At 36.8% G+C, this 12,541-nt stretch overlaps 3 protein-coding genes across 6 annotated transcripts in view; all 3 read left to right on the top strand.

Moving 5' to 3' along the window:
* The first annotated feature begins 448 nt into the window (after positions 1-448).
* On the top strand, positions 449-4,309 carry LOC124626100 (junctional adhesion molecule-like). The gene is made up of 7 exons (XM_047160526.2): positions 449-541; positions 647-949; positions 1,053-1,382; positions 1,533-1,592; positions 2,267-2,365; positions 2,473-2,504; positions 3,434-4,309. The coding sequence occupies exons 1-7, from the start codon at positions 499-501 to the stop codon at positions 3,692-3,694; spliced, it is 1,128 nt and encodes a 375-aa protein (XP_047016482.1). The 5' UTR covers positions 449-498; the 3' UTR covers positions 3,695-4,309.
* Positions 4,310-5,760: 1,451 nt separating this feature from the next.
* LOC108276473 (CMRF35-like molecule 8) lies at positions 5,761-9,014 on the top strand. Of its 2 annotated transcripts, none has more exons than XM_017488174.2 (7): positions 5,761-5,916; positions 6,022-6,324; positions 6,434-6,757; positions 6,913-6,972; positions 7,399-7,506; positions 7,625-7,656; positions 8,552-9,014. In XM_017488174.2, exons 1-7 carry the CDS (start codon positions 5,874-5,876, stop codon positions 8,813-8,815), a joined length of 1,134 nt encoding a protein of 377 aa, XP_017343663.1. In that variant the 5' UTR covers positions 5,761-5,873; the 3' UTR covers positions 8,816-9,014. The 2 variants fall into 2 exon arrangements, with proteins under 2 accessions (XP_017343663.1, XP_017343662.1); XM_017488173.2 differs by having other exon boundaries at positions 5,763-5,916; positions 7,619-7,656.
* A 1,683-nt stretch (positions 9,015-10,697) lies between these two features.
* The window catches only part of LOC128635149 (uncharacterized), a 4,304-nt gene continuing 2,460 nt past the window's right edge, over positions 10,698-12,541 (top strand). Inside the window, exons 1-4 of one of the 3 annotated variants that reach the window (XM_053686460.1) lie at positions 10,698-11,371; positions 11,461-11,763; positions 11,912-12,241; positions 12,419-12,511. In XM_053686460.1, coding sequence (XP_053542435.1) covers positions 11,332-11,371; positions 11,461-11,763; positions 11,912-12,241; positions 12,419-12,511 — 766 coding nt within the window. In that variant the 5' untranslated portion in view covers positions 10,698-11,331. The remainder of the gene's footprint in view (positions 11,372-11,460; positions 11,764-11,911; positions 12,242-12,418; positions 12,512-12,541) is intronic. The other 2 variants (XM_053686459.1, XM_053686461.1) reach the window with 2 other exon arrangements.

Consider the following 12,541-nt stretch of genomic DNA (forward strand, 5'->3'; position numbering starts at 1 on the left):
TATGTAGTATGTAATGTAACTAATGTAACGGAACTGCATTCCAAGATTCTGAGTTGCATCGACTGAATTATTCATTATGTTTAGCTCTCATGTTGTGCTAAGATTATGAAACATCTCTACAATGTGGACCCCGCGAATAATTTGATCCTGGTTACGGCCCTGCTGATAGGTAGTAGAATTCTTTAGCCTTCCCAGGTAATGTCACGCCCAGTCATCACTGGGGACAAGGTTTAGTGAAGACGTTTATCAAGACAGATAGAACCACCGTCACTAAATCACGTAATACAGAGGAGATTAACAGTGTGTTAGAGAGTGTTGAGAAGATGGAAATGAAAATGTAAAAACACCACAACACACACACACACACCCACACACACACAAATATAAAACCAAAAGAGGAACTTACTGAGAAATAAATTGGGCAACAGCAGCTAAGAGAACTCCAGTAGAACATTTCATAGTGTGCTGGAAAGGGGAAATGAAGTGAAGCTTCAGTCCATGATGAAGATCCTCCTCATCTGCACCCTCTCCCTGATCTCGGGTCTGATATTCTCTTTTATTAACCATGTGTGAAGTTATTTATCATGAATTGTGAGTGTATTAATAGAGTTCTAGATATTAGTAAAGATTTCCTTTTGATTGACAGGTTCCGTGGGCTGCTCTGATGTAAAGGGCTACTCGGGAGGAAGCGTCATTATAATCTCTAATCTAAAATGGGATTCAAGACAAAGTAAATATGTTTGTAAGGTGGGAAAAGAAGCCTGCAGAGATTTAATACATTTTAACACCAAAGAGGACTATGTTATAGTAGAAAGATTCATGCTGTATTCAAACACAAAAGGATATATGACAGTGTTTATCAGACAGCTGAAGCTACAAGACGCAGGAACATACAGAATAGGAGTAGGGACTGGGAAGAGCACTGATGTAAACCTGGCAGTTGTTAATGGTGAGGAAATGTTTAACCATGTTTTATTACTAAAACTGATACTTTTTTGTCCCTTGAACATGAAATTAAGATTTTTTTTTCTTCTGGTTTTTATGATTGACAGATTCCTGTTGTTCTGGGCCAAAAATAATAAATGCTTGTCTTGGACAAAATACCAGCATCATCTGTAACTATCCAGCAGTGTATGAGAGAAACTACATACATATCAATAAACTCGATAATAACCGTGTTATTAAACACATTCTTAACACTCAGACAAAACCTCAGAACGGCAGATTCTCCATTTCCAATGACACAAGTGCTAAAGTTCTCAGTGTGAACGTCAGTGAAGTGAGAGAAGCTGATGATGGAGTTTATTTATGTGGAGTGTATATCGGAGAGGGCTCAGTCCCGTTTTACTCCTACTTCACAGAGATCCAGCTACACATTCCAGGTGAAACATTTAATCCTGTTGCTTCAAAGATGTTTTAAACAGATCTCACTAACACTAAATAGGTGTGATTTACAGGACAGCATTAAAGGCATGCTTAGTGATCAAAGAAGAATGATTTACAGTCATTTTATTCTTTCCTGTTTTACACAGCAATTCACATGATAACATCCGCAGCACCAAAAGAAATCCCATCTGATGCTGAATGTTTCAGTAAGAGCTCACTCATTAGACATGCCTCTCACTGTTTAATTCCGTATCCATGTCAAATGCATGTGTATACAGTCAGGGGATCGGTGCGTTACAGACCGGGGATCAGTGTGTTACAGTCAGGGGATCAGTGTGTTACAGACAGGGGATCACTGTTTTACAATCAGGGGATCAGTTTGCTACACTCAGGGGATCAATTTTTTACAGATAAGGGGATCAGTTTGTTATAGTCAGGAGATCAGTGTGTTACAGTCAGGGGATGAGTGTACTACGGACAAGGGATCAGTGTTTTACAATCAGGGGGTCAGTTTGTTATAGTCAGGGGGTCAGTTTGTTACAGTCAGGGATCAGTTTGTTACAGTCAGTGGATCAGTGTTTTACAGCCAGGGGATCAGTGTGTTATAATCAGTAGATCAGTGTGTTAGGGCTCCACAACAGGAACTAGAACATGATTAAAGATGAAAGGTTCCTGGTTTCATATCTCTGTTTGGTACCCATTGTTGTTAGGTCTAACCACATCTTCTACAACATGACTCATATCACCAGATATTAAAAAAGACCAGGAACTGACCAACAGCTCTAATGTACACTCATACACTGTACAAAATACATGTTGTGTATGAAGATTGTGTGTCTGGTCTGTTCCGGTTCTGTGTTGTTTCTGTTTCTGGCTCCAGGTTTTTTTTTCATCATCGGTGTGTGTGTCTGTGTGGCTCTGCTGCTGATTGGAGGATTTGCACTGATGATCTACAAAATGAGACACAAGAGAACACACGGTACAGACACACACACACACACACACACACACACACACATTCTATCATGTATAGGATTTGTTCACTGCAGTCATCTGGAAGAAACTGAGCCATTTGTATAATTACAGATTCAACACCTTCATCCACAGACAGTGAAGAGGTGAGTATTTATGTCTGATTGTGTTAGACCTACATGTGTGCAACAACGTGAAATTTTGATGTAGGCTGTTTGGGCAGCAGCCCCCTAAAGTCCCTATGCTGTAGGCATGCTTGATATGCGGAAAATGTTGCGGTCTTGTGGCCTAACCAAGATCTTGGGGGCGGGATCTCTGTACTTTCACATTACTACAATACTCATAAGCCAACAAACCTATCTACAGTGGCTTGCATTTTGTAGTGTTACACTCCGGAACCGAAATTGGCATAAAGTATTTAACTAACAGTATAGTATGTCATGAATCTGCAAAGCATAGCCATTAATCAATATAGTTTAATCAATATATAGATTAACCTTTAATCAACAGTTTCTAAAATCTCTTCTCTGAATCTGATGAGACCAAAATTCCATGAACCTAATCATATGTCATGAAAACACTAGGATTGGTTCGTTTCAGAATGAGTTAAAAGTATTTATTACATATCAATCTTATTCAAATAGTGCAGTGGAGATGTGGGTGTGGTTATGATGGTGCCGAACATGTCCTACAGAGTGGTCTCGTGAAAGTGTGATAATCTATGTTGATATACGTCACGTGCTTATGAGAGGATGTTGATATTCATCAAGGTGCTACAAATCAGTTGTTTGTAAAAGGTTTTTGAATGAGTCTGGATCATAATTCTCTCACTATTTCAATCTCTAAACCTTTTTACCTGCCTTGATATACGATTCTCTGACCACAATCAGATTCCATGAATTCCCTGAATAATTGGCTCCAGTTGTGGATGACAAACAATAGCACAGGGCAGGGCCATAAAATATAGAATATATTGAAAACTATACAACTCTTAATGCTGTGTTTGTGGGAGTGATGGATATTCTACCATCCCACACCACTAAAAAGTAACAGTCATTTATTTATCTCATTTTAGGCTTCTTCTGTTTATGAGAATGACTTGGATAATTTACCCCCATATGAAAACTTGAACAGTGTAATGAGACTGAATCATCAGAATCTGCATTCAATTACAAGCCAATCAGATTCAACATACCAAACACTGGACCCCCGCACCAACCAAGCTGATTCAGGCTACACATCTCTGACTTACACCACCGACCAATCATATTCACACTACCAATGTCTGAATCCTAGAACTCAGACTAACTCCGTTTACCACACCCTGCATTCTTAATGCTTACTTTTTTATTTATTCTTTTAATTGTGATGCAAAGTAAAAATGTAATTGTGGTGAATTGCTGTGGTAAAAGTTTGGACCTGATGTTATTGGAATATAATCACCTCAGGCTGGCAATAGTAACTCCCTATAATTGATTATTTCCCAATAACAGCTCGCTCAATCGTGTTTTATTCTGTACTGTTACTTCTGTACTGTTTTATTCATGTCAATAATGTAAACTTAAAACTGTGATGTAATGTTAAAAAAAAAATGGGGGAAAATGTATATCATCTATATGTGAATGAAATGTTGGTGGCATGATGACGTGGTATTAGGTGAGGATTGCATCGTAACACTTGAGTGAAACTCTATGCCATATAAATATCAGTTTTATAAGTGTACTTGCATATTGAGTGAAATTTGATGGCAAATTCATGTAAAGAAAAACAAAATAAATTATTTTAACTTTAATAATCAAGGTGCATGTGAGCAGTTCTTCATCAAAAAAAAAATTTCAATTTTAAATGTTTTGTCTGTGGATATTTCAGTGATCATTGTTACGGAGCAGAGTGATAAACAGGAAGTAAGTGCTGTAACAATCATAAATTGTAGGAAGCTGCTTATTAATTTTCACTGAACTGATGAGGTTAATGTGAATGGTTCATATTCAATAATAAAACACTATATATTCACAACATATTTCATATGTGTTATACTGTATGTTTGTCTTGTTAGACATGTGTAAAGAGTGTGCAACTTGAAATACATAGCAAGTTAAACTAATTTCAGAGCAATGATTGTTGGAATGTTGGAAGGAAAACTCTTGCTTTTATATATGTGTAATTTTAGTGACAATATCCTGGATTCATGCAGATTTTATTGTTTACATATTATGTAGTAAATAATAACAATAATGATAATGATCATGATAATAATAATAATAATAATAATAATAATAATAATAATAATAATAATAACAGCAACAACTACAATAATAATAATAATAATAATAATAATAATAATAATAATAATAATAACAACAACAACAACAAAACAACAACAAGAATAATAATAATAATACCTGGTAAAGGAGAATAATTACATGAAGTGAGGAATGCTAAGCAATAAACAGGACAGAGGGAAGGCATGAACATGAGTTAAAAATTAATGACTGATCAGTCTCTATTATAGTGTGGTGTGATGTTGATTGTGATCAGGAACAGGTGTATGTGATTAGTTCTTATGGAAAGGTGACGTGTCTGTGTTACATTGCGAATTGCAGTCGTCGGCCATGTTTGTAGTTCATGGTGCATTCTGGGAAATGGAGTCGCTAGTTTGCCTTTACATGATAACTAGTACTATTAGTTATTTTAAAAACACAATCTACTATTTCCGTCATCACATTATGTAGTTAAAAACAACAACAACAACAACAACAACAATAATAATAATAATAATAATAATAATAATAATAGCTGGTAAAGGAGAATAATTAGATAAAGTGAGGAATGCTAAGCAATAAACAGGACAGAGGGAAGGCATGAACATGAGTTAAAAATTAAACATAAGCTCTAAAGCTATATGCTGTGGATGCTCCACCTGACATCTTCATCACTCTGCTATGTATGGATGGCCAAGGATTACAGGTGTGGACGTGACCCAAAATAGCTTGTTTATTCCCTTTATAATAGCTTGTTTGTTCCATTTGTAACTTTAATAATAAATACAGAGAAGAAGATCAGTTAGATAATAGTATAGTTTTGTAATCAGTGCTCATGTGGAGAGACTTGCACAACAGCATTAAAGAAAACTGATGTAACAGAGTAAAAGTGCTCTCTGAACATAGAGATATCGAGATTATATCTGGTGTAGTACTGAAGGTGCAGGAAATAGATCTGGTTTTTATGAGATAAATGATCATTTTCCGTATTACAGCCATTATTTAAAAAGTTTTAGTGAACACACTTTGAAAAGGCAGTTATAACCACCAACAGAAATCACGAACAGTAATATGGAGGAAGTTAGTGGTGTGTTGAAAAACTGTACATTTAAAACACCAACACACAAGATCCTGTCTAAATGAAGAAATTCCTTATGACATACAGACCTTTGGGAAATAACAGCGAAGAGACGTCCACTAGAACATTTCTCAGTGTGCTGGAAAGAGCAAAAGAGTGAAGTGAACCTTGCGTCCATGATGACGATCCTCCTCATCTTCACCCTCTCCCTAATATCAGGTCAGCTGTTCATTTTTATTAACCACATATGAAGTTATTTGTCATGGATTGTGAGCGTATTAGCTAGAGTTATAAGCATTAGTAAGATTTCCTTTTGATTGACAGGTCCAGTGGGCTGTGTTGATGTGATCGGCTACTCTGGAGGAAGCGTCATTATGGTCTCTAAACTGTCCTGGAGTTCAGTAAATAGTAACTATATTTGTAAAATGGAAAACATAATGTGCACAGATATATTAAGGTCAAACACTGGAGAGAGCAATGTTCAAGTGGAACGATTCAGACTTTATAGACAAAAAGACGGATTTCTGACAATGTTTATCAGAAGGCTGAAGCCACAGGATGCTGGAAGATACAGCATGCGTGTGGCAACTAGGAGCAGCACTGATGTGACCCTGAAAGTTGTTAATGGTCATTATTAAAGCTGAAACATTTTATGCATACAAAACCAAATTAAGGCATGATTAAGGCATTACACGGCTACTGAGATTTATCATGTTATTGTTTGTATGATTGACAGATTCTTGTTGTTCTGGGCCAAACATTATGAATGCTTATCAAGGACAGAATACCACCATCATCTGTAACTATCCAGCGGTGTATGAGAAAAACAACAAGCATATCATAAAAATTGATAAAGACAGTGTTATTAAACACATTCTAGAAATAAATTCTCAGAACGGCAGATTCTCAGTTTCTGATGACAGAAGTGCTAAAGTTCTCATTGTGAACATCGGTGACGTGAGAGAAGCTGATGATGGAGTTTATTTATGTGGAGCGCATATCGGACAGTGGTCAGTCCAGTATTTCTCCTTCTTCACAGAGATCCAGCTACATGTTACAGGTGAAACTTTTATTCATGTTGTTTTAAAGATGTATGAATATTTATACTAACAGCTCTCACTAACACCACATATGTGTGATTTACAGGACAGTATTAAAGTCATGACTAAAATTACAGGATTTACTGTGTAATTGTTTCTTTCATGTTTTACACAGCAACCACTACCTCCATGATGACATCAGCAACACCAACAGAAATCTCATCTGATGCAGCCAGTAAGAACTCACTCATACATAACACTCACTCTTTTATTCTGTATTCATATTAAACATGGACAGTCAGAGGATCAGTCAGAGGATCAGTCAGGGGATCAGTGTGTTATTATGAGGACATCGGTATGTTAAAATCAGGGGATCAGTTTGTTAGGGCTAAACACCAGTAACTGGAACTTAATTGGATTTGAAGGTTCCTGGTTAATCCTAGTTTGATACCAATATACTGCTGGATCTAATGTCCTTCTTCTACAACATGACATCATTACACCAGCAGAGAGGATTTAAAAAAGTGCAGAAAGTGATCAGCAGCTCTAATCTACACACATACACACTATAGCATACATGTTACTGGTTATGTATAAAGATTATGGTAATGTACATGTTTGCTTTGTTCCTGTTCTGTAATGTCTCTGTTTCTGTCTCCAGGAACTTCCACTGTCACCGTCATCATCAGTGTGTGTGTCTGTGTGGCTCTGCTGCTGATTGGTGGATTTGCACTGATGGTCTACAAACTGAGACACAAGAGAAGACAAGGTGTAGTTTCTTCTCTATGACACGCAAAAATGACATCCTGCATCAGAGATAAGATTTTATAACTGCAGTCAATGTCAACTGGAATAAACTGAGCCATTTCTTTTGTGTACAGTTACAGGTTTAACACCTTCATCCAACAACAATAACCAGGTCAGCATTTATGTCTGAATGTGTTACTGTACATGTGTGTAACAGTGGGCCTTATTTATCAAGCTAAATATACGACAAAAATGTGAGTGGTATTAATGAAATCACAGTTAGTTCAGAAAAATGTTCATATCCTACAATAACTTTCGAGTTTGTTTATACACACACACACACACACACACACACACACACACACACACACACACACACACACACACACACACACACACACACATTTATATATGTGGTTAGGGAGGAAGTGTGAGTGTGTTTGTGTATGGTCACACTGCAATGGCTGAGCTGCATTACTGGAAGGTTTAGCACACATCACACTTAGAAAGCACTCTTTTACCATCATTAGTCATCATTTAGTGGTTTTCAGATCTCTGAGCTATTTTGCCTTTTATGGAGATTTCTGGGCAGCAATAAAGGCAAACCAGCTGTGCCATGAATGCCCTTCATAATCTACATGTGATTGGAATTTAGTCATTTTTCTAAATCTAGTGAGAATATTTTTTTTTTCCCAGTTTGACTTATGAAAACAGCAAAACTATTTTTCGGCAGTAGGTGAAACACAACAGACACAGGATAAAAGCACACATGCGCATTATAATATAATCTCATGCCCTGGGCTTGGTAGGCAGTCGGTGTTGTAAACGTTTTCAAAGCAAATAACTTTGCAGCTTGTTTGTTCAGCTCACACACTCACTGCTCAGGAAACAGAAATCATATGAATATACATGGAATACAGCTTATCCTTGCAATGCTACCTGCTGCAGACTCATGCTAAACCCCGTCCTCACCTGCTACAGTGTGTGTACAGGACGCTGAACAAGTTTTTGCATCACTTTTTTTAACATTCTACGTGTTCTTCTACATTTTTCTTGTCGACTCTCAGGTCCCCCATGCCGCTTGGATCTATGAGGAGATTAACCACACCAACCATGTTTCTGACTCAGATACTGACATTTATATGAATGCTTCATCACCCACTAACCCTGATAAAGAGATCTCCTCCACAGTACAACCACCCCAAGACCAAAATCTCACTTACACCACTGTGAGTTTCAAGAAGAATCCAGATGATGCTGCAGTCACCTTCAGTAAGGAGGAATCTGCCACTGAATACGCCACTGTCCAACACCACTCAGGACTGGAATAATTTGATTATGTTTTCAACAAAATATTCATTCATAATTTCTTACATTTAATCATACAAACAGCACAGCAGTATTAAATAAATAAAAATCTTATTTTCATAACCGATATCATTTTGTTGGCACTTTTGAACATGCTGCTGAAGTAAAATAACAAATAAATGCCGCCTGGTATGACATTAAATGTACCATTTCCTAATGTGACTGTCCATGTGTGAACTCTTATTTGGCTTTAAGTTTAGTTATGGATATCTTAATGGTTTTTAGTAGGTTGTGAGGAGGAATCTGAACTGATGTGACAATACTGAGAGAACCGTCCTAGCCCTTTCATGCATAGTGGTCACCATTTTCTGGCTGTTGCAAGGATTTCAATAGAATAACTGCATAACAGCCACTGGAGTGGACACTAATTCAGTATACCATTGGTTGCCACCTTGTGGCAACTACTTGTAATTACAAAAAAATTCCTTGATATCCAAGATGGCCGACATAACTTCAGATGGCCTGACCACTTCAGGAACATCTGTACAATCCTTCTATAAAAGAAGAACCACTGAGGTAAAAAACAAAAAAACAAACAAAAAAAAACAACATATAATACTTTGATGACATCAAGTAATAGCTAAGGAATAATATTTTGGGGATATTTTTCAAATATTGATTTATAGATTTTAGACACCCATGATTAATCTTGTATTTTGCAGAGTTTGAGAGTAGCATGAAATAGAGAAGCCTACAGGATTGTAGATGAGATTCCAAGTCAGTCAAGTGAGGATAGTGACAGTGATGATGATGATGATGATGATGATGATGATGATGAATGGCAGCCAGATAAAGAAGGATCAACAAGTTTTTGGAAAACCAAAGACAAGCAGTTTAAGGGAAACCTGCCTCCTTTTTTAGGAAAGTGTAAACTGAATGTTGAGGGAACAGAACCAGTAGATACATTTTTTCATCTGTTTCCAAATGACCTGGTAAACCAAATAGTGCACAGAAATCCCTGACTCATTTCACTAATCGTAGTTGCTGATTCAAAGAAGGATTGTATCGCATATTTATTCTAATTACATTTGATTTCTCTCTCAGTTAAAATTGACAAGAAACAAAAATAACCAGAATTCTTATTTCAATTCAATTCAATTCAATTCAATTCAATTTTATGTGTATAGCGCTTTTTACAATAGACAACATGGTATACAGATATTAAAGGTGCGAATTTATCCCAACTGAGCAAGCCACTGAGTGGCGACGGTGGCAAGGAAAAACTCCCTAAGATGTTTTAAGAGGAAGAAACCTTGAGAGGAACCAGACTCAGAAGGGAACCCGTCCTCATCTGGGTAACAACAGTTAGTGTGAAAAAGTTCATTATTTCTGTATTTTACAGACCTCACTGCATGAATTTACCACAAGGTGACGCTAAAGGATTTAATCTCAAATGGCCTTTTGTATTTCATTTTTAAGAAAACAACTGAAAACATCCAGACCCGTCTGTGTATTTATGATGAATATATCAGATCTATAGTCAAATATAGAATATATACAATGTAAAAAATGGAACGTTTTCACACTGTTTAAAAATAATGAATATTTCGAATCATTTTCACGAGCACTAAACTTTACAAGCAGCGTGTAATTTAGAGTTGTGCCTCTATAGATTAACTGTAATGTGATTTTACACTAAATCCTTTTTACAAGTGAGAGAAAAATGAACACCAGATTTTACTCCCACCAACAGTGACGTCCTACTGAGTGATATAATCACAGACAGCATTCCAGAGTTTAAAGGAAATCAGGGAAATAACACTAACCTTGTGGTTCTTTCCTTCCTCTAATTTCCATATCATTCTTTATTAAATAAAAAATAAAATACAATTTAATATAATAATAATAATAATAATAATAATAATAATAATAAAACCAGGCAGATCTTAGTGTTTAAGAGTGTCACTGCAGTGAGTGCTCATAAACCTCTGGACATTAACTTACATAACAAACAAAGGTATCTACAAAGACCTGAGCTGCCCTACCAGGGAAGTGCTAGCTCAGCGGTTAAGACGGTGGAATTCTGATGGGAAGGTTGAGAGTTCAAATCCCAGCACTGCCAAACTGCCACACTGCCACTGTTGGGCCCTTGAGCAAAGCGCTTAGCCCTCAACTGCTCAGCTGTATCAGTGAGATAATTGTAAGTCACTCTGGATAACGGCGTCTGCCAAATGCTGCAATGTAATGTAATGTAACTGAAAAAACAACCAAAAAAAGGGGCAAAAAGTGAACATATACATCAACTTAACAAAGTAAACAGTATGTCTGAAAGAACTCTGGGAGGTGCTCATGCAGATCTGCATCACTGACGGATACAGCACTGTGAGAAAAGAGGAAATGACAGACTTGATAAAGCTGAAAGACAGCAGACTGCAAATAGAAATGAGAATCAGTAGGACTTTCCTCCTTGAGATAGACAGAGCACATTTCAATAGACGTAAAGGAGTAGAAGTGACGTGACGCTGAATTTCATTCCACGATGAAGATCCTCCTCATCTTCATCCTCTGCCTTCTCTCAGGTCAGATATTCTCCTAACTTATTCTCCTTTAGTAACTGCATGTGATGAGTGAACTATATAAATGAGTGAGATTTTCTGTTGATTGACAGGTCCAGTAGACTGCTCTGATGTGATTGGTTACTCAGGAGGAAGTGTCCTTATGATATCTAATATCAACTGGTACACAAGCAATAGTAAATATATTTGTAAGGTGAAAGGAAACGACTGCATCGATATAATACGTGCTGAGACCAAACGCCACCAAACACAAGAAGGAAGATTTTTTTTGTATTCAAACACGTATAACTTATTCCTAGTACTGATCAGAAAGCTGAAGCCACAGGATGCTGGAACATACAGATTTGGATTGGAGAATCAGAGCAACGCCACTGTGAACCTAAAAGTTGTTAATGGTGATTAAATATTTAACCTTGTTGTGCTAGTAATAGCTATGAAATATTTTTTAGCATGTACACAAAGTCAAAACAATAATAAGGTATTACACATCTATAAAGCTTATCAACTGTCATTTATTTATTGTCCTGTTTGTATAATTGACAGATTCTTGTTGTGCTGGGACAAAATTAAAGACCGCTTTTGTTGGGCAGAATATCACCATCACATGTAGCTATCCAGGGGAGTATGAGAGTAACATCAAGTATGTCCTCATGCTGGATCACGACATGAATACTGAACACGTTGTTGATACTGACAAAGAATTTCAGAACGGAAGATTCTCCATTTCTGATGACAAAAGTGCTAAAGTTCTCAGAGTGAACCTCAGCGATGTGAGAGAAGCTGATGGAGTATTTTATATTTTTGGAGTGTGGAACAAAAATGGGTCAGTCGGATATTACTCCTACTTTACAGAGATTCAGCTGCATGTAACAGGTGAAACTTTTATTTTTGTCATTTTGAAAATAAATGTCTAGACAATTAATTCTCACTAGAACTACACCTGTGTGTACAGACAGTATTAGACTTTTATCTCAGTCATGGACCTTTTTAAAAGTTATAAACAGCTAATGTGTCCAAGATTTGTGCAATTTTATATTTTATATACAATAGGATTGAGCACGAGCATTCAACCAACAACAACAACAGGCACCGACATGACGACCTCAGCAGCACTGACAGAAACTCCATCTGCAGTGTGTTTCAGTAAGAACTCACTCTCTATACATAACTCAT

This window comes from Ictalurus punctatus, chromosome 15 (assembly GCF_001660625.3).
Source record: "Ictalurus punctatus breed USDA103 chromosome 15, Coco_2.0, whole genome shotgun sequence".
Taxonomy (NCBI): domain Eukaryota; kingdom Metazoa; phylum Chordata; class Actinopteri; order Siluriformes; family Ictaluridae; genus Ictalurus; species Ictalurus punctatus.